General features: G+C 47.0%; 1 protein-coding gene across 2 annotated transcripts in view; it reads right to left on the minus strand.

Moving 5' to 3' along the window:
- Positions 1–9,656: 9,656 nt before the first annotated feature.
- ACAD10 (acyl-CoA dehydrogenase family member 10) overlaps positions 9,657–21,754 on the minus strand; it is a 67,414-nt gene continuing 55,316 nt past the window's right edge. The window contains exons 14-22 of one of the 2 annotated variants that reach the window (XM_036739126.1): positions 21,099–21,499; positions 18,556–18,696; positions 16,892–17,029; positions 16,698–16,788; positions 15,869–16,027; positions 14,273–14,445; positions 11,716–11,859; positions 10,962–11,039; positions 9,657–10,292 (exon numbers count right to left, since the gene is read on the minus strand). In XM_036739126.1, the coding sequence (XP_036595021.1) occupies positions 10,158–10,292; positions 10,962–11,039; positions 11,716–11,859; positions 14,273–14,445; positions 15,869–16,027; positions 16,698–16,788; positions 16,892–17,029; positions 18,556–18,696; positions 21,099–21,499 (1,460 nt within the window). In that variant the 3' untranslated portion in view covers positions 9,657–10,157. The remainder of the gene's footprint in view (positions 10,293–10,961; positions 11,040–11,715; positions 11,860–14,272; positions 14,446–15,868; positions 16,028–16,697; positions 16,789–16,891; positions 17,030–18,555; positions 18,697–21,098; positions 21,500–21,754) is intronic. The other variant, XM_036739136.1, reaches the window with a different exon arrangement.

Genomic DNA, 21,754 nt, shown 5'->3' on the forward strand with positions numbered 1-21,754 from the left:
AAGTTTTGAGTTCCAAATTTTCCTCCCCTTCCTCACCTTCCCCCTCCTGGAGACAGTAAGCAACCTGATATAGGTTATAAAAAATTTCCTTGTTAGTAATTTTATGGAAGAAAACTCAAGAAAGGAAGGAAGGAAGGAAGGAAGGAAGGAAGGAAGGAAGGAAGGAGGGAAGGACAGAAGGAAGGAAGGAAAGAAGGAAAGAAGGAAGGAAGGAAGGAAAAGGAAGGAAGGAAGGAAGGAAGGAAGGAAGGAAGGAAGGAAGGAAGGAAGGAAGGAAAAAAGGAAGGAAGGAAAGAAGGAAGGAAGGAAGGAAGGAAGGAAGGAAGGAAGGAAGGAAGGAAGGAAAGAAGGAAGGAAGGAAGGAAGGAAAAGGAAGGAAGAAAAAGAAAGAAAGAAGGAAAGAAAAAAAGCAGGTAGGAAGGAAAGTGAAAATAGTATGTTTTTGTCTGTATTTGGATGTTATCAGTTCTTACCCTGGAGGCAGGTAGCATTTTTTATCATGAATCCTTTGGGATTGTCTTAGATCATTGTATTGCTGAGAATAGCTAAGTCATTCACAGTTGTTCCTCATACAATATTGCTGTTACTATGTACAGTGTTCTCCTGGTTCTGTTCACTTCACTCTGCATCAGTTCATGTAAGTCTTTCCAGGTTTTTCTAAAATCATCTTGCTTGTCACTTCTTATAGCACAATAATATTCCATTACAATCATATCCCACAACTTGTTCAGCCATTCCCCAATTGATGGGCATCCAGAATTTCATTCTTGAGAACCTTCTCTCCTTCTTGGGCTGACTTTTGCTGTGTGAGTTTTGGGATGTTAATACTACTGGGAAAGGCCTTAGGACACAGAACCCATAGAAAGTTTGTTCTTACAGGGATTTTAGAGGATAGGATGCCAGACCTGGGAGGATCCTCAGAACGAGTGACCTCAGAATTGAGAAGAGACCTCAAAATGTAAAATGTCAGGATTGGGCTGGACCTTAGCATTCAGAACATCAGAATGAGGAGGTAGTCCAACTTCCTCACCTTGCAGAAGAAAAAACAGACCCAGAGAGGTGAGCTTGCCCAAGGCCACTGAGTTTATCAGAGTGGTAATCATTGGCATAGAGTAATTTTAGAGCTAAGCATGTACTTTGGCCCCTTCTGGCAAGATATGCAAGCTGGCTCTTTGCTAAAGGTCATACATGACCAGCAATTCCAGGCTGGCAGAGGCACCTCCTCAGTGGGCTGTAAGAGTTGTAGAAAAGACTGATCTCTCTCTCATTTGAGTGTGTTCTTTGAACCTCAGGCAGTCTCTCCCTTGAACTTCTAGCAAAGTTGGGAAGAAGATTCTCCTCCATTCCCTGCTTCTCCCTGGCCCTACATAGCAGCATGGACGACTGGTAATAAAAGACATGACAGCAAGAACATGCGTATGGTTAAGTCAAGTAAATAAGCAGACAAGTGTTTATTAACCCCTGACTGTGTGCCAGGCACTGAGCTAATTGCTGAGGATACAAAGAAATGGAAACACAGTCTCTGCTCTGAAGGAGCTCATAATCTAATCCAGGAGTCAACACATAAATTACTCTATATCTACAGGAAAAACTGGAGATAATCAAGAGAAAAAGGCATTAAGAGGAACGGGTAAAGGTCTCCTATAGGAGAGGGAGACAAGGTTTTTATAGCTCCCCTAGCTTACTGTGGCTCTTCCTAGATGAGTCAGCAACTTCTTTGGCTTCCTGATGAAGAAACTGAGGCCCAGTAAGGTTAAATTACTTGTTCAAGGTCAAGTGTTAGAGACAAGATTTAGACATAGGTCCTCTGATTCCAATATCACTATTCCCCCCCCCCCAATATCTTCTTGTGTAGAGGGGAAAAAACCCAGGGATGTAGGGATCCCAAACCAAAGTTCCCAGGGTGAGGCCACCTGGAATGAATTCACGGACACAAGCATTCTTTAAGTCAAGGAGGCAAAGATTTATTATGCTTTTTCAGCGGGCAAGAGTTCTTAGGGAACCTGCAACCATAGAGAGGTGCAGGGGGGATTTTTATAGAAGTTTCCAGGGGATTAAGGGGGGGACATGTCAGCTAGGTGTTTGGGGGTGGGATTAGGGAGTGGTTAGTTCTTAAAACAACATGCACATTTAGTATCTATTGTGCAGGAGTATTACCCAGAGTTCTCTAGGAAATAACCCAAGTGGGGGGGGGGTTTACTAGGGGTGTGGTCTTTACTGTGAAACGTCACTAAGTTCACTCTCAGTGGGGGTTAATGGGAATAGTTTCTCATCTAGAGTCTTATTAGACAAAATACTATCTCTATGATACATATTAGAAAGGTCAGTGAATAGTAAATATGGTTATGACTCAGTGTTCAGTCAGTTATCAGCATCCGGAATTAAATCTATAGTTGCACATAGCTGCTTATGAAGGAAGAAGCAGAGATAAATTGGGACAGGCTGCCCTTTAGCTAGAGAGAGAGCCTGAAAGAGAATATGTTTTGAGAATTCGATGTGTAAGAGAGAATATGTTTGGAGAACTAGATGTGTTTATGAGAACTGGTTGTGTTTTGGAATTGCGGTTCAAGCACAAGCACCTCATCGCTTGTATCTCTTCAGGACGCTTAGATTAGACAGCTAGATTTCTTCCTCTGTAAAAACAGTGATAGTAATCTTATGTAATGGGGGCCTGTGAGAGCCGGTCCTTGAAGCACACAAGAATATTTCTTGTGAGTTTCAGCCTAAGTGACTATGTAGAAACCTGGTGTGAGCCTGTTTCTGGTCACTTGTGACTAAGGTGCCTATGTTGCAAGATGCCGAAAAGCCTTCTAATTAGCCTCAGAGTCAGGAGAACTGGTGTCTCAGAAGATGCTGAGCTGGAACTGAATGGATTATATAAAAGGGGATCCTCCATTAACCTCATTTTCATTGTAGCCATGAGTAGGCAGAACAATTTATAGTGTTTGGTGAGGGAGGGACAGTAAGTAGCCTTGTCTTTCACCCAGCTACCATAGCTGTGAATATATGGCTGCCTCTGTGTCTTTGTTTTTGTTCTTTCTGATCTTAAACAAATGGACATTCGAAGACAAAAATGTATAGGTGATCCTGTGACTTGGGGACATCCAAGGATCCCACGAGAAGTGGGTGGCGATGGCAGCAGTGGGTTCCTGCAATGGTGATGGCTAACGATGGTGGAAGTAGCTACAGTGGGAGCAAAGAGATAGTGAATTGAGGAAAGACAGGTTTAGGGAATGGGACACCTTAAGAAATGCTCATCTTGGACTCAGCAAAGGAACAGAGCCCAGCTAAGCTGCCTGGTCAGTGGGGAACTTGGTGAATTGTATATGAAGAAAAAGATGTAGGTAGCCAGGCCTATGAGGGCTAATCCTTGTGACACACTCAGATGTGCATTGCCTGGTTCCAGTCCAACACTCCCTTTTTGGCACACGTGTTCCTTATATGTTTGCCTTACTTCCTTTGTATGGAGCCCTTATCTCCTGAATCTTATGTGTGTAAGGGGAGAGTGCACACCAGGTTTGGGTGGAATGTTTGTACCAGATGTTCTTAATATACGTTCTTGGTAAATACATTTTGTAAAAGCTAATTGGCTGGCTGGCTGCTTGTTAATGGGGAGCACAACTCAGGGGGCTCAGGAGCAACAATACTAAAAAACATATATAGTTCCTTAGGGTTACCCCTAGAATCATGAGTGAGAGAGAACACTCAGTTTTCTTCTGGGGACTTAGCCAATGCTAGTAGGTGAAATTCCTTCTTATGCTGCCTGCTTTATAGAATTCTAGATCTAGAGTTAGGAGGGATCTCAGCCATTTAGAATATATATGGACTACACACGTAGTCAAGTGGTATCAAACTCAGATAGAAAGGGAGCCCACTAAACCATACATCAGGATCCCTGTGGGGCACATATTAACTTAGTTTTGAAATGTAATATTATCTGTGTTTTACTGCATTTTTATTTATTTCATTAAATATCTTCCAGTTACATTTTAATTTGGTTTGGGTGCACTCTGGGGTGTTGTGGCCCCATGTGCCCACCCACCACACATAGTTGTGTTTGACATCTCTGACATAGTCCAAACCTCTCATTTTATGTCTGAAAGAGGTGAAACCCAAGGAATAAAACTGACTTGCCTAAGGAAACTGACATGTCTGAGGAAACTGACATGGCTAAGGAAACTGACTTGCCTAAGGTCTTAGGCAGCTAGGTGACCCAGTAGGTAGAACATCTGGGTATGAGTGTTCTCAGGAACTCAGGAAGACCTGAGTTCAAATTTAGCCTCAGATACTTACTAGCTGTGTGACCCTGGGCAAGTGTTTGCCTCAGTTTCGTCATCTGTAAAACGAACTGGAAAAGAGAATGGCGAGTATCTTTGCGAAGAAAACCCCAGCTGGGGTCCCAAAGAATCAGACACAACTGAAAATGACTAAGTAACAACAGGACCTCATAAATCGAAAGTAACAAAGCTGAGTTGTTGGTTGAGGGAGACTCTAGCTCTGGGTAAGCGGTTAAAACATTATGCAAATATGAGCTGCTATTATTAGTTCAAGCATTCTCCCCCCCTTATCTCCAGCAGGCACAGAACAAAAATATTACTTATAACCAACTTCCTGCTACCTTTTCGGGCTCCTCTCTCAAGCAGCTGACTTGGAATTGAGGCACTGCATTTTCATGAGTCGGAGCAGAGGGAGGATTGTGGGATAGACTCTTGAATCCCCAACAGTTTATTCTTTTACATTATCTCCAGCTTTTGGCTTTGAGATGCTTCCGCACATTGTTGTAACTTTTTATATCTCTCTGTCGCTCAGATCTAGCTCATCCGGCTTCTGAAAGAGGAAATAACAAAAGTCTTCCCCAAGGTTTCTGGACCCTGAGATTCCTAATGAGCGTAAAATAGGGAGAGGGTGATAATAACTGTTAAACCTGAAAATTTAGTTTCTATTTGCGTAATGCTATCCGATTATTTGCACTCTCGAGAGGAAGAAGCAGTCGACCGGTGATTATGGGCACAAGGTAGTCTTTGTTAGAGGGCACTAGAGTCAGTTTCTTGGAGACACACCCAGATGTTATTTTTGGGAGCCTCGCTTAGCAATATTCCTGGAACTTGATCAATCAGATTTAATCTTTCAGAACTACATGGGACCAACTGGCTGATTCCATCTGAAACAGCTTTAGCCTCCAGCTGATCCTACACAGGATGATAGGCTTAGCACTGGAAATCAAGCCAACAAGATTCATTAAATGCCTACTATGCAGCAAATGAGGCAGCTGGGTGGCGCCATAGTGCACAGAGGACCAGGCCTGGAGTCAGAAAGACTCATCTTCCTGAGTTCAAATCCAACCTCAGACACTTACTAGCTGTGTGACCCTGGGCAAGTCACTTCACCCTGTTTGCCTCAGTTTCCTCATCTATAAAATGGGCTGGAGAAGGAAATGGCAAAACCACTCCAGTATCCTTCGCCAAGAAAACCCCAAATAGGGTCCAATAGAGTTGGACACGACTGAAATGGCTAAACAACAACTAAGAACAATGTAGCAAATATTGTATTGAGAGCTGGGGATGCAGAAAAAGGCAAAACCAGTCTCCGTCCTATTGATGGGGTGGAGGAGACATCATTAAAGGTAATGTCGGGGGAAGGCATTAGCAGTTGAAGAGATATTAGAGGCGATCAGCCAATAAACACTCATCAGGTGCCCTCCATGCACCAGGCTTCATGCAGTTACAGGCCATCTACTTCAGCTCCCTTATTTTGCTGATGAGGAAAATGAGGCTAAATGTGGCTAGCCTTCAGACAGGACTTTAATCTTTGCAAAGCTCTTTACACATGGTATCTCATGTGGTCCTTCCAACAGCCCTGTGAGGAAGGTAATACTATTATCCCTCTTTTGCAAATAAGAAAATCAGGCTGAGGTCAAAGGACTTGATCAGGGTGACAGAGTCTTCAGCAGAATTTGAACTCTGGTCTTCCCTTACTCCAACTCTAACACTATCTACCATGCCATCTAGCTTCCTTGGGCTACAACGACTTACCCAAAGTCACGCAGGTAAGTAATTATGATGTTGTTGTTCAGGTGTTTCAGTTGTGTCTGACCCCATTTGGAATTTTCTTGACAAAGATACCAAAGTGATTTGCCATTTCCTTCTCCAGCTCATTTTACAGATGAGGAAACTGAGGCAAACAGGGTTAAGTGACTCGCCCAGGGTCAAACAGCTAGTAAGTGTCTGAGGTCAGATTGACTTCAGGTGCTCTGTGCACCATGGCTCCCCCTAGCTGCCCCATTTGCTGCATGGTGCTAAGCGCTTTACAAATATCTCATTTGACGTCACAACAACGTAGGAGATACATGCTATTATGACCCCCTTTTTACAGGTGAATAAACTGAGGCAAACAGAAGTTAAATGACTTGCCCAAGGTTACACAGCTAATACATGTCTGAGGCCAGTGCTCTCTGCACTGCACTACCTGGCTGCCTTGGTAGGTCACATCTCAATCTTCTCTCTGGTATTCCTAGAGCAGAAGGTACATTTGTTATTGGGAGGTGGCTCTTGGCAAGTGAGAACTGACATGCTAAAGTAGGACCTCCCAAGCCACAGCTCAGGAGCTGCTATCAGAGCTCCCACTACAGCTGGAAGCCTGCAAACAAGGTATGGACAGGAGGTACCTTCAGCGTAATCTTGTATATGCCCTACTATACAGCTAGCAACAAGGATCTGTGATTGTGTCAGTGTGGGAATTTCTGACGGGGAAATTCTCATAACCGAGGCAGATTGAAGCCTGTCTGTAACTTTTGGAGGATAGCCTGAGGCTCAGAGACATCGCAGAAGCTGCCCAAAGTCACGCAGCTAGTTAAGTGTCAGAAGCAGGATTCAGAAACGGGTCTTCCCAACCCCAAGTTCAGCCCTCTCTTCCTCTGTCCTCCAACTGCCTCTCTATGGGGATATAAAATAATAATAGTGATGAAAAAATTCACTGGTACTCCAGGATCACACTCCATTCCTTTTCCCAAAGTAAGTCATAGCAGGACAGGACTAGGCAAGCAAGGTTGGAGGTAAGATGCTACATATTTTGGAATAAAGCGGGTTGAGCACAATTATGACCAAACCGGGCTTGGCTTGGCCTTGCCTGAATCTTCAATAAGAGTCACACATCCCTACTGAATAGGGAGAAGTCTAAGCTTCACTTAAATTTCTTTTAGGAAGAATTATACATCAGAGGTCAATGTAAAACACTTAGAGTTTTCCAGAGGTTAGGTTTGGAAACTCTCCGGGCCCTGAGGAAATAAATATTGGAAAGTAGGATTTGCATCAGCTTAGATTTCCTTTTTTCTCAAGTTCCTTTGGTGCTCTTGACCACATCTATTTAGCATCATGTTCCTTCTGGGTTATTTGAGTTACCTGATTGCTATATTAGCAGGAAAGAATCTGCTCCTTCCCTCTCCAATCCATCTTCATGAGCCTAGTGGCTCCAATATAAAGAAGAAACTGAATTAACTACGGCTGGGTAAATTCTTTCCTTGTAACGTGATGATGCAGACTGAGAATTATAATAACCAACATTTTTCTAGCACCTTATGCAAGAAAAATCACTTCAAATGTGTGATTCACAAATGTTATTTCACCCGATGCTCATAACCACCCTGGGAGGTAGGTGCTATTATTTACCCCCATCTAATAGATGAGAAAACTGAGGCTTAAGAGAGATTAAGTGACTTGTGCAGCTAGAAAGTTGCTGGGACAAGGGCGGAATTTCCCACATTCTTATCTGCTGTGTCACCTGGCTGCCCCACTAAGACTAAGCCCCATCAAGTCTGTCCGTCTGTCTCTCCCTCTTTTAAATTATACTCCACATCCATTGACAAACACAAACATGTAACTACGTACGCAAGAACAAGGGGTTGTGTGTTTCAGTTCTTGTTTATGCATTAAATATTGCTTGTCCCTGGATGTTGACATCATAACTAAGGTTTTATTGATTGATTGGATGTCCTCAGAAGTAAGAAAGAAAAAAAATCATCCAATCATGTAGTTAGAGTGAAGGAGAACAGATGATATATTCCACTGATATATTCCACTGTATTCCATGGACATTCTACAATGTCAAAGAAAAACAAGCACATGAGGATGGACTCCATATGGACAACTTATGTAAGAAAGTGGGTAAGAGTCACGGAGGACAGGTTTGCATCACTAAGACACCTATCGCATTTAAGTCTTTTCAACCCCCTAGTAAGAGGGTGTCATTTCCAGGTGCTAAGTCCTTTAGGACAAAGGTCAAAGGTATTCCTAGATAAGTAAGGACTCTTTGGAGAAATGGCATTGAGTCCCTGTTATTCCAGCAAGTTGAGTTGCTATGGCAGGGACTGTCCTTTGCCTTTCTTTGCATCCCCAGAGCTTAGCATAATACCTGGCTGTGACAATTATCTTGATACCCCTACTCAAATTAATCAGCATTTATTCAGTTTATTGTGATTTGATGGGTATTGGTGGTTGTATTAATGAATTAAGCAGAAGAGGATTAAGGTTTAGTTATATATGTTAATGCTGTTAGGATAAGAGTTATGAATGATTAATCTGTCATGTATTGATTACTTGTTTTTGATTTATCAGCTAGGTTCATATTAATTAGAAATTGTAATTACTTCACTCCACCCCCCTCCACTGTAAAACGTGCTGTAATAAGGTTCATTGCTGGTGCAATACCCCCTCATCCTTCAGAATCACTACTGTCCACTCCCTAGTGACCTTTGCTTCAAACCCACAACTTCCTTGGACCCTACAATACTATTGGTCAACAGCTAGGGTCTTATGGCTTGGAGAAGGCCCTGAGATGTTGTCGAAAGGGTCTTATGAGTATTAGAAAGCCCCTGCTGAGATGACCTGGAGCTGATGAACTGTGGAAGGTCTCATGACCTATAAAAGGTCTGTTGCAAAATAATTATGACTGATGGACATTTCCTTAGTCAACCATAAGATTTCTCCACTTCTGGAATTGACCAATCAGTGAGTTATAATGCTTCTTTCCATTTTTGGTGCTCTCCAAAGTATATAAAAATAGTAGCACCTAAGGGGGTGGGAGCCGGGGGTGGGGAGTGGTCACTGCTTGGAAGATCTTGGACCCAATTCATTAGGACAGACTCATAATAAACCACTAAGAGGCAGCTCAGATCAAATACCCTTTTTGGCATTTATTAGCAATTCACTCTACTAGTTTATGTCTCAGTTTCCTCATTGGTACCTACCTCACAGGGTTCTTGGGAAGATCAGGCAGGAATGTTATTCCTGTGATTTGCTGTGGATACAGATCTAAAGTAAGAAGGTTTCTGCCCCCAAAGAGCTGACATTTTAACAAAAGAAACCGAGCATGGTGGGGAGTGATGGCAAGGCAGGAGTGTTTTGCTTGGGGCCAGTCTTTGGAGCAGCCCCTTCCAGAGAGAGCAGTGGTGGGGATTTGATCACAGCTCTCAGAGCCAGAGGTAGAAGGGGAAGGAGGGTTAAGATGAAGGCAGGAGGAGGGTCTGGGGTCTTAGCTCCTCCAGGGCAGGGTCTCTGGAGGTCTGGTTGGAGGCTGGAGCATGGGAAGGGGCCAGGGCCCTGGAAGAGTCTCATGTCAATGGAGGTATGAGTGGTGATAACTGAGGTACTGATACAGAGGGATGATGAAATAAAAATGCTTTATTCTGAATGTCATTCACATTTCAAAGACACGCCCCAAGGCCATGTGATTTATTTCCTAATTTTTTAAATCCCCTTTCCATTTTTTATCTAAGGTCACATAATCTGGAGCCCCTGAAATGGTGGAGTGGGTGGTGTCGGGGGCCAGATCTTAGTTTCACTCCAGGAGAACTCCAGTGCCCCAGGACCATCCTCTCCGTAGGATCAGGTGTTTTTGATGGCAGAAGAGGGCACCATTGGGCAAAGGTTCCAGGCTCTCAGTCCTGGCCTTTCATGCATCATCAGACCCTGTGTTTCTCACAGGGAGTTCTCCTGCAGGCAGTAAAAGATCACGGTGATTGTTCCAGATCTAACACAAGGAAAGAGGTGCCAGCCTAAATCACAGAAACGATTTTGAATTACATCACTCCTAATCCCCAGGCTTCCTAATTCCTCCCACTATGGCCCTGCTGCAGCTGCTGCTGGTGGCCACAGAGCAGAGACCTAGCGCTTTAACTCCATCTTTGCCACTGTGGTCCTGTGAACCTCGTCAGGTCCGTCTGCAAGACGAAGCGCTCTCGCCCACGAAAAAAACTGGGCCAGGGGAGAATCATTGTTCAGTCCTGCAGCTCCAAAGGCCTGAAACACACAGCAGGAAGTGAGAGGGGCCCCTCCAGGAAACCATGGGACAGATCTCCCTGAGGGGCTGATTGTGATCAGATCCGGGGCTACAAGGGACTGCGGTATCCTCATTTGACAGAGACCTGGAAGCAAAATGGCCTCCCCAAGGTCACACAGGTGCCAAATGGGGTCGGCAGCGGCAGAGCAGGAACTGGGGCTGAGGTCCTGCCACTCAAACCCAGCGCGCCAGATTCAGTGTCTCTGATGAATCCCACAATGATGAAATGCTGGGACTGAGCCTGGGAAGGGGCCCTACTCCTGGGACATCAAGGACTGCGCCATCTTGGCCGTTATGTGAGCACTGCCTTCGCTAAGCAGCCTCACCTGATAAAATGTCGCCAACAAAAATGCTCCTTCTCTGGCTGCATGGCGACAGAGGATCGGGGGTGGGGGGAGCCTTAGATTTGGAATGAATCCCACTGTTCACTGACATGTGTGAAAGGGATACATGCTCTGGGGTAGGAAGCCTCAAAGGTCTCTTTTAGCTCCAAATCTACGATTTAGAATTATGTCCCTATGATTTGGGGCACTAGAGAAGAAATCAAAGACTTTGCTTCACTTTTGCTTTTAAAGCCTGACTATTACAGGTTTAAAGCCATGGATCAAGCCTTTGTGCTCCATGCTTACCTGAATAGCGCGGTCAATCACTCGCAGGGCCATGGTTGGAGCTACCATTTTGATCATGGCGATGTCTAAAGCAGCTGCCTGGATAAACCAAGGAAAGCCAAGGATGGCGTGGTGAGTGCCCAGGAGGCAGAACCTTGGAAATCACAGCAGCTGACCTAGAACCTCAGACCAATGGAGGGAGAGGCAGGATTGGCCTTTCACTGGCTCCCTATTGCTTCGAGGACATACAAAGCTCTCTTTGGGATGCCCTCCAGCTTATTAATGTTCTTCTACCACTATGGTGCCCAGAACTGAGCACAATGCGTCAAATGGGGTCTAGCAAAGGCAGAGGACGGTGGGGCTCTCATCTCCCTACTGGTCCTACAAGCTGGGTCCCTTGAAATGCGGCCCCTGCTTTCTTGGCCACCAAATCACAACACTGACTCATACGGAGCTTGTGGTTCACTGAAACTCCCAGAGCTTTTGTGGAACCACTGATGACTAATCATGATTAATAAATGCTCACCATTCTTATACTGGTGAACTTGATTCTTTTTGTGCCCAAGTATGGGATTTTATTTTTATCCCCATCAAATCCTATCTTAGATTCAGACCAAAACTCTGGACCATCAAGGATCGCTAGGCCAGATTTAGATAGCGGCTTCTAGAGATGAAACCCACCCGTCCTTTCCCAGAGACCACACCCCCGTCTCGAGCGGCCTGCTCTTGGCAACAGAAATGGCCTCTCTTGCTCCCTGCAGTCTGAAGCACATACCTTGTTTCCTGATACATCCATGAGGTGGGCAGCTTTCAACACGAGCAGTCTTGCCTGATCAATGTCAGCCCGGGACTTGGCAATGTCGGCCAGAATGGTGCCCTGCTCTGCCAGAGGCTTCCCAAACGCCACTCGGGATTTCACCTGCAACACAGGGACCAAAGGCCCTTAAGGATGGCTCAGGCTCCACCACACCAATGTTATTCTAATCTCTCCTGGACCAAGGGAGATGGCAAGACTCGGGATGGGGTCGTGCAAGGAGGAAGCAGAGGCACAAAGAGAGGGAGGGGCACTGGTGCACTTTGGGGCAAGGGCAGGAGAGCCATGCCCATTTTCAACTCTGCCAGGATGCTGGCCCAAGGCACTCTGGGAGGGGCCAGTGACTCTGGCCAGACGGATCACATTGCCCTTTGCAGAGGGCATCCACGTGGCACTGCTCCCCGCTTTGGGCTCTGCCATCTCAAGGCAAGAATGTGGCAGTGGTCTCCCACACACAGGTGGCTGATGTAGGCCAGGAGCCAGGAAGAGCCATGTGTTCCCTTACGCTGGAAGAGGAGGAGCCTCAGTCCCACCTCAGCTTCAGTTTAGCTCTTTGCAGAAACGATGCCAAGGGAGGGAGTGGGGAAGGCTCAGGGGCATGGGCCTGGACCTGCTTCAAGCCAAGGCTCTGAGCCTGGACGGGAGAAGAGGGCCACTGGGTGAATAGAGGGACTGTCTGTGCATCTCCTGAGCCAGTCACACTGTGTCTGAGTGTGTGTGCATCTATGTATGTATGTGTGTATATGTGTATGCATGTATATGTATGTGTCTCTGTGTGTATATGAGTGCATGTGTATCCGTGTGAGTGTATGTGTATCTGTGTCTGTGTGCATATGAGTGCATGTGTGTATGAGTGTGGTGTGTATACGTATCTGTGAATGTGTGAATGTGTATGTATGTGTGTGAGTGTATGTGTATTATGTGTCTGTGTATGTGTGTGTGAGTGTGTCGTGTGTCTGTGAGTGCATGTGTGTGTGAATGGATGTGTCTCTATATGTGTATACGAGCGTATGAGTATGGTGCATATGTTTCTCCTTGTGTATGCGTATATGTGTGAGTGTGTATGTATGTGCGTGTGTCTGTGTGAGTATACATGAATGTGTGTGTCTGTGTGTGAGTGTATACGTTTGTATATGTGTGTGTCCGTGTGTGTGTGTGTGTGTGTGTGTATGAGTATGTATGTGTGGGTCTGTGTATGTATGAGCATTTTTGCATGTATGCCTCTATGTGAGTATATGTGTATGAGTGTCTCTATGTGTCTAAGTATGTATGTATATGTACGAGGGTTTGTGTGTGTGTGAGGGTTTGTGTGTGCACGTGCATGTGTGAGATATACAAGCTACTAAAGCCCCACTGCGGCCCAGCTGCCAGGGTGATAGGTTGGTCAAGGCTGTATGTTACTTGAGCGGCAGCTTCATCCTAAGAAATGATGTTAGGGATCTGGAAGCCGTGAAGAAAGGCCTCATGGGGCCGTGGAAAGCACCCTGGACCAGAAACATTGGCTCTTCTCTAGTTTCAGAGCTAGGAGGGATGTTGGAGGCCCCTATTTCACAAAGGAGGAAGCTAAAGCCCAGAGCATGCCCTGCCCAAGGGCACAGACGAGTAAGTGGCAGAACCAGTATTTAATTAATCCTGGCCCTCTGACTCCAAGCCAGAAGCCTTCTGACCAGCCCCCTTGGCATCCCTGGCAGACACTAGTCCTGCTGCTGGCTCATTCTATAACCCCCAGCCAGCCCCTCCCCTGATCTGGGCTCCAGTGTCTTCAGCTGTGGGAGGAGTGGGCAGGGGTCCCCCCACCCCCCATGTTCTAGAATCTGCTCGTTAAGTGTTCTAAGTGCTGGGCAGGATGGGAACATGCTGCCTGGGGTGTGTACAGGGTTAGGGAGTTCCTGAGTAGTTGAGTTGGTCTGAGCTGGGGATGCAAGCCTGGGGCAGGGAAGTCAGGAGGGGGAAGCTGAGCCGTGAGAAGCACCAGGGATGCCAGCTAAGGAGGCCTGCTGCTCCTCTTTGCAGACTCTTTTATAAAAGGCTCACGTGGTCACCAGAGCTGGCTTCATCTCTGTGAGATCGATGCCATTGATCTAAGCTCTTGTTCCTGGAAAAAGAGCTCCAGGCTCAGCCTGCCCCTTGGCTTTGGGCTTCCAACTGGCACCAAAGGAAGAATACCTAGTCCTTGGCTCCAGGCCCAACAGTGGGTAGGGGAAATCAGGGGGAGAGCCACACCCCCCAGGCACTGGGAGCAAGAGCAGGATGGCCTTCCTGACTACGGCTCCAGATCTGAAGGAGCCCAGGGCCCCCTCGGCCTCATCAGACCCAGGTCCTGCCCGATGGGCAGAGAGGGAAGGGAATGAGGCACAGTCTCTCTGCCCTAAGTGTCCAATGTGAAGCTAAGCCTCAGCTCTCTCTCAGCTTTCTCTGGTAAAGACCTCACCTTGCCTCCCACTAATTCTCGTAGAATCATCCAAGGAAGCATCAGGGACTTTAACTCAGACAGCAGAACAGAAGGGATCCTACTCACCCGCTCCTTCATGAGAGCCAGCGTTCTCTCTGAGTACCCAATTAGCCTCATGCAGTGATGGATCCTCCCGGGGCCAAGCCTGCCCTGGGCAATTTCAAAGCCTCGGCCAGGGCCCAGGACCATATGGTCCTTAGGCACCCGCACATTCTCAAATAGGACCTCCCCATGACCGCCTACAGAAACAGAAAGGGAACCCAATTAGGCCCACGGCTTCTTAGCAGAAGATGATAGTGGGACAGCCATTCTTTTTGGCTGGTTTTATGTCCTTTCCACTTTCTCTCCTTGCTTTGGTCACCTCATGGGGATGGCTAATTCTGCTTTTCACTAAAGCCTAAAACTCAGGCAGGAGCTGAATGAAGGGGGTGGCAGATGTCTCCAAGTAAAAACCCAGTAACTTAAGATTAGAGGATCCATGCGTCCTTCGACTTAGGGGTCAAAGGGTGCCTTAGTCTAATCTAACCACTTCACTTTACAAATGAGGAAAGTGAAGCTTGGAGAGGTGAATTGACCTGCCCACAGTCACCCAGGTAGTAAGTGACCAAGTAGATTCAAACAGTCACTTTGCTGAGGTGCCTGGAAAACATGGCATCTGCTGACCCTCATGCAGCAAGGGCCTCTCAGAGAGTGGAGAGAGCAAGGCAGGGCTGGCCCACAAAGCCAGTACGAGCTTCACATTTTCAGCCAAGAACAGTAGCATCACGTGACCAGTCCGAATACAACATCCAAGCCACTAAGGCGGTATTCTCCACACTGAGACGCAGAAGCCAAGAGTGGTGCCCCACGGCCTCCTCGAGCTCTGTGGGCGGCAGCCTCTTCTCTTGTGGGAAAAGTACATGGCGGAGAAGAAGAGGAATCCAAGAGTGACCCTAGGAAATCCACCCAGGATTAGACTGAATCATGGGGGTCTGGACATATGAATTTTATACAGAAGTGCACCATGGCGAAGAGGAACAATGGTGGTGATGACAGGGCTAAAATTACTACTAATGATGATAATAATAATGGCGTGCAGGATGACAATGATAATCTCTAGAACCTTTAATTGTTTCTTAGTTGTGTCCAGCCCTTTGTGACCCCATTTGGGGTTTTCTTGGCAGAGATACTGGAGTTCTTTGCCATCTCCTTCTCTGGCTCATTTGACAGATGAGGAAACTGAGGCAAACAGGGTCAAGTGACTTGCCCAAGGTCACACAGCTAGTAAGAGTCTGAATTCACATTTGAACTCAGGAAGAAGCAGCTTGCTGATGCCAGGCTGTAGCCCCTGTGCACTATGGTGCCACCTAGTGGTCAAAATAATAACAATACTTCTACCAAGCATTTCTATCTTGCTTTAAGGTTTGTAAAGGGCCAACTGGGGGTCACCTCATCTGCTCTTCACGACAACTCTGGGAGGAGGTGACATCCTTGTCCCCTTGTCACAGAAGAGGTCTCAGAGATGAGGCATCCCCCACCAGGGTCACAGAGTCAGGATTCCAACTCGGGTCTTCCTGACTCCAGTTCCAACATCATTTGCCATGCTACCAAGCCAAGACCCCTGAAGGGAGCTCCAAAGCCGGTTTCTGTGGATGAGGCCCTGGAAGGTGCCTGGGCTTTTACCTGGAGGGTCTTCCAGCCCATACACACTCAGCGGTCTGAGGACTTTTATCCCGGGGGTATCCATGGGAACCAGGAGTACTGACTGTTGCTGGTGCCGAGAGGCGCTTGGGTCTGTTTTTCCCATAAACACACAGAGCTGGCAACGGGGATCCAGGATTCCTGCCAGGAAAGGAGAGAGACAGAAGCAGATCGCTCGACGCCAAGCCCATCAAGCCTCCCTGCAAATTTGTTCCTACAATAGAACCAGCTAACAGTAGGGGAGCAAATCACGCTCATGCAGACTTTCAGGTCACCAGGGGCAGGCTTGGATTCCTCTCTGTCCTTGGAAGGACTGAGTCCCAAGCATATGAGTGTTCTACCCAGAAATTTTGCAGTCTGGGCTCAGTTCTGAGGCCCGGCCCTGACAGAAGGGGGGCCCAAGGGGCAGAGCTGGCTGAGCTGTGACGTGGAGCTCTGAGGCTGGGGGCATGGAGCCCAGAGAGCGGATGGGAGGAGGAAGACAATGCCAGGGGTGGAGGCTGGGCCTAGGCTTTCTGGTCTATGGGTGAGAGAAGGGTATGGGAAAGTGGAATGAATCTAGTTTCCATTCTAGGGCAACAGCACCAACATTCAGCTCCCCAAGAGCTAGTCATTCATCCTTTGGTTCTGGATCTAAAATGCCCCTTCAGTGACTGGAAAGGGTCAGGGCCCTGCCATTCCCTGCAAAGAGTCTCAAGGGCCTTTTCATTTCTTCATGGACATCAGGGCTTGGGCTAGGGATGAGGGAGACCTTTTACAAAGACAGTCCAGACCAAAGCATATTTTCTAGAAGGGCTTTGGAGCCAGGTACCTGATATCCACCACTTATGACCATTTATGGCATAGACCCCGTTCTCTTCTTTAATTGAAGATTCAATATTGGTGGCATCCGATGAAGCCACCTAAAGAAGAGAAGGCTTGAGTTCAAATCTGCCCACGGATAGTGGGATGGAGGCCAGGGAATGAGATGGGGTGGAAGGGGAGGTGTCTGCTCTTAATCTGTACCTGGGGCTCGGTCATAGCAAAGCATGAGCGGATCTTGCCCTCCAGCAGTGGAAGGAGCCATCGGGTCTTCTGCTGGTCAGTTCCATATCTCACCAGCAGCTCCATGTTTCCCGTGTCAGGGGCAGAGCAATTGAAGATCTGCAAAGAGGGAAAAGTGTGTGTACCAGTGACTTCTACATGCTTGTTCACAGCATCAGAGAGGAATGTTTTTCTGCCCAGACAGGGACAAGAAACCAGTGGAAAGCAAGCCAGAAGGAAGTATGTACTCTCCCATGCTCATCTCTGCTTCTCATCTCCACCTTCTCTAACTGAGCCCACCTGCCCTGCCCCCCAACCAGTTGTGCTCCCAGGTCATATTCTAGCCAGTCTGAGTGTCCTGCTCTCTGCCCAGCACTAGGGACTAAAAGACAAAAAGGAATAGTCCCTGCCCTCATGGAGTTTACAGTCTAAAAGCTAGTTATCAGTATTCATTGGGACATAGAAAAAGCCAGCCAAGTCCAGCAGGAAGAGCCCTGAACGGAGGAGTCAAGCTCCAGGGCACAGATTTGAGGTCCTCCTCAGACACAGGCTGGCTCTGCCACCTGGAACCAGACGTCCAGCCTCTCAGAGTCCCGGGCCATCTCCAAGACAAGTTACAAGCAGTTCTTTACATCAGTGAAATCACCGGTCTGGACCAATTAAAAGGGGAGCCTTCTATGTCTCTTAAGTTATTGAAGAGGAGGAAAGACAAAAAAAGATGTATTCCTTTGGGGCAGGATCCCTTCAGAGTCTCTGCCTCTGGAGGGTGACTTGTGTCCTCTCCAGCTGCCTTTCAGACATCTCAGACTGGGTGCCTGGTAGAAATCTTAAACTCATTATGCGCAAAACAGAATTCACTATCTTTCCCACTAAACCCGCCCCGCCCCCACACATACACATTCCCAGTTATGGTTGGGGGCAACACCATGCCCTCAGCCCTCAGGCTCACAACCTGGGAGTCACCCTAGATTCCTCCATATCTCTCACCCTCCCCTCACATCCAAGCTGTTGCCAAGGCCTGTGGATGTCACCTTTACAACATGTCTCCAATGTGTCCCCCTCCCCCTCTGGTATAGGCCCTCCTCACCTCACACCCGCATTATCACAATAGCTGCTGGGGGGTCTGCCTGCCTTTGGTCTCTCCCCACTCCAGTCCATCCTCCATTCAGCCACTAAAGTGATTTTCCTAAAAAGCAAGTCTGACTAAGTCACCCACTTACTCAATAAACTCCTGTGGTTCCCTATTGCCTCCAGCAGCAAATACAAGATTCTGATTGGCAAAGCCCTTTATAACTGAGCCCTCCTCCACTGTCCCCCATGCCTGGAATGCTCTCCCTCATCTCCACCTCCTGGCTTCCCTGGCTTCCTTCAAGTCCCAGCTGAAATCTCACCTCCTACAGGAAGCCTTCCCCAACGCTTCTTCACTCTAGGGCTTTCCCTCTCTTGTTTATTTCTTATTTATCTTGTATATAGCTTGCTCTGTATATATTCATTATTTGTCATATGCCACGTGGAATTGTAAGTTCCTTGAGGGCAAAGACTGTCTTATGACTCTTTGTATCTCAGAGCCTAATACAATGCCTGGCATATAGTAGGGGCTTAATAAATGTTTATTGATTGGTTGACTGTAGACTAAAAGTAGGTACCTCTGGGGCATATATGGACCTGCCCATGAGCTCACACAAATGGGCATATTCCAGGTTGGTCAGGCCCGCACCATACTTCCTCTCAGGGTCAGTCTCGACTGGCAAGAAGAGGTTCCACAGACCTTCAGACTTGGCTTTTTCCTGTCCAGGAGTGCCAAGAGTGAACAGCAGTGATTAATTCAACCTAGATCCATGAAAGACCCACACCCAACAGGAACAGGAAGGAAAGAAGGCAGAGGCTAACTATAAACACTGCCCATGCTGAGGTCATTACCCTGACTACCTAATGATAAACCTCAAATCTGTCTTCCCAAAAAGCAAAAGGAGAAACCAAGTAATGATTAAGAGGCAGATTAAGAGGTCCCAGCAGAACCAAAACCTGGCCTCAGACCCTGGGAAAGAGAAAGCAGCCTTTATCCCACTCATGCCCAGATGCATCCTCCCAATGAGACTTTCCCTTTGCTGCCTGGTCTGCCATGCGGTCAGACTTCACTAGGCTGGCCCCTGTAGGGTGGGCCCAGTTTGGTCCTATGACTGTACCCAGTGGGATTAGGGATCTGAGCCACCACTGCCACAAGAAGTGGGCCGGAGCATGTGGAAGGGGTTATGGAGAGATGGGCGGGTGGCACTTGTTTTTAGGAGTAAGCCACCTAGTGCTGGGGACAGGAATACTTGCCCTATTTTCAATCTGCCAGGGCATTGACCCAAGGTGCCTTTGGAGGGGAAAACAAATAAGACTGACTATTGTCAACTTGGAAGATTCCAAAGCCCTGTATAAGTGAAAGCCAGGCCTGCCTTACTTTCCTAGTTGTAGTTCTAGCAACTGGCATGGTGCTGCACACAGAGTAAGCACCTAGTAAGTGCTTTTTCATTCATTCAATCCACCAAAATCCTCCTCTAAGATCTTAATGTGGCCTGAAGATCTATCCCCCTGAACGCTGTGAAACGCACCACCAGGCTGTAAAGCCTTTGAAGGTGAGCTGTGTGTGTATGTGTATATGTGTGTGTGTGCGTATGTATATGAGTGTATGTATGTGTATGTATATGTGTGTGTGTATGTGTACGTGTGTGTATGTGTGTGCGTATGTGTATATGAGTTTGTGTGTGTGTGTATGTGTATGCGTGTGTCCCAGTTGAGGTCCTTCAAAGAGACACCCCTGCTCCCTGCCAGCCACAGCAACTCTTATAGATCATATCCTAGGCTGAAGCAGGGCTGGGATCTGAGCTCAAAGAAGGAGGACAATGGACAAACGAGCAGCTGATCCTGCCACCTGTAATCCATGCTACTGCAGCAGGGTTAGTGAGGCAAGGAGCTGGGGCCCTGGGTTTTTATCTCTCAAGTATCAGATGAGATAAAGAGATGGAGAAGGAGACAGAGAGAGAGAGACAGACAGAGACAAAGAGAGAAGAGAGGGAGAACTAGAAGGAAGGAGGAAAGGGGAAGGGGGAGGGAGAGACAGAGGGAAGGAGATACAGAAACAGGCAAAAGACAGAGGAGGAGAGAAAAAGAGGGAGAGAGAAACAGAAAAAGACATGAGGAAAGAAAAAAGAGAGGGAGGGGGAGAGAGACAGAGGAAAAAAGAAAAAAGAGAGGGAGAGAAGGAAAGAGAGAAAGAGGAGAGGAGAAAAAGAGGTAAGGAGAGACAGAGACAGACAGAGAGACAGACAGAGAGAGATAGGGAGGTATTCAAGTTAACTTAATGTCACTGATCTGGTGTTTAACATCAGACAACAGCCAAAACCACAGAAACGCCAGAGACACTGAACATCTGGACTCAGTGGAATGTCAGGATTTTCATGCTGGAAAACAATTTGGAATTATGGTTTAAAAAAAAAAAAAGTGACTAGCATGACCCCACGATTCAGCTGCTAGGCATGTACATGCTGAAGAAATTAAAGCCAGAATGAAAGGTCCCATGTAGGCTAAAATACTCAAGGGGGATTTGTTGTTGTACCCACATAGATGTGCAGGGACCAGGGATCGCCAGGCCAGCTGGGGCACATGAAGGATGGAGCAGTCCTGCACCATAAGGAAAGATGGCCCAAGAATTCAGAGAAGTATGAGAAAACTCCTCTAAACTGATACAAAGTTAAGTGAACAGAACCAGGACGGCAAAAGACATGATAACTAGAACAAAGCTAAGAGCAAAATCGTAAGAGTGAACCCTGGTTAATTAGAGTAACCCCAGAAAAGAAGTTAGCTTTAACTACTTTTTTTTTTCTTTTTTCTTCATCGTTCTGAGGGATGGCTCTCTGGGTAGGAGTGGGGGAGGATCATATTTGCAAATTAAAATGACAGAAAAGCAAAAGATAATAATACAGTTTTCTTTTTTTCTTTGAGGGCAATTGGAGTTAAGCCCAAGGTCACACAGCTAGTAAGTGTGTCATGTGTCTGAGGCTGGATTTGAACTCAGGTCCTCCTGCACTCTACTCACTGTGCCACCTAGCTGCCCCCTTAATACAGTTTTCTTAAACCCAAAAGTGATGGTTTTACTATTTCACACCATTTTGACAGAAGGTGATTCTTCATAAGACCCATTTACCTTGAGCGCTTCAATTTGTGGAGGTGGTGTCCATCTGGCCTCGGACATCTGGTGATTTCTCAGTTCTTGCTCAATGGGATATACGTGGGTTTCTATGAATCTCTCCAGCCTGTGGTGGAGGTCCCTGACTGGTTCTGAGAGGGCCTCTGGAGAGATAATGAGGACCCCTTTGGAGGCAGCAGCCTGAGATGCCTTGGAAAACGTGGCCCGACTTCTTGTTCCATTTGGGACGAGCAGCGGCCTCCGACGGGCCCACTGACAGTAGGATCTCGTGGACTGTCTTGTAGTCGCCATCCCTTTGAAGATACGAAACCCTTCCTTGACCGCAAAGTCCCACGCCAGGTTAGACATGAATTCAACCAGTTTCCCACTCTGCTCCGCAACTGCTGAGCTCGACTGACCTGGCCAAAGTCAAGACAGAAAGGGTTAGTGATCCGAGACCACGACAAGGCGTTCCACTGACCCCAAAAGGAGCAGGAAGGCGGTCGCCGCCTTCTCGAATCGTTTTCTAATCTATAGTCTCTTCCCCTCTCTCCTTCAGTTGGTCATTACTGGTTGTTGTTGTTGCTGTTGAGTTTCATTTGTGTGCGACTCTCCGAGACCCCATTTGGGGTTTTCTTGGCAGAGATACTGGAGGTGTTTGCCATTTCCTTCTC

This window comes from Trichosurus vulpecula, chromosome 1 (assembly GCF_011100635.1).
Source record: "Trichosurus vulpecula isolate mTriVul1 chromosome 1, mTriVul1.pri, whole genome shotgun sequence".
NCBI lineage: Eukaryota > Metazoa > Chordata > Mammalia > Diprotodontia > Phalangeridae > Trichosurus > Trichosurus vulpecula.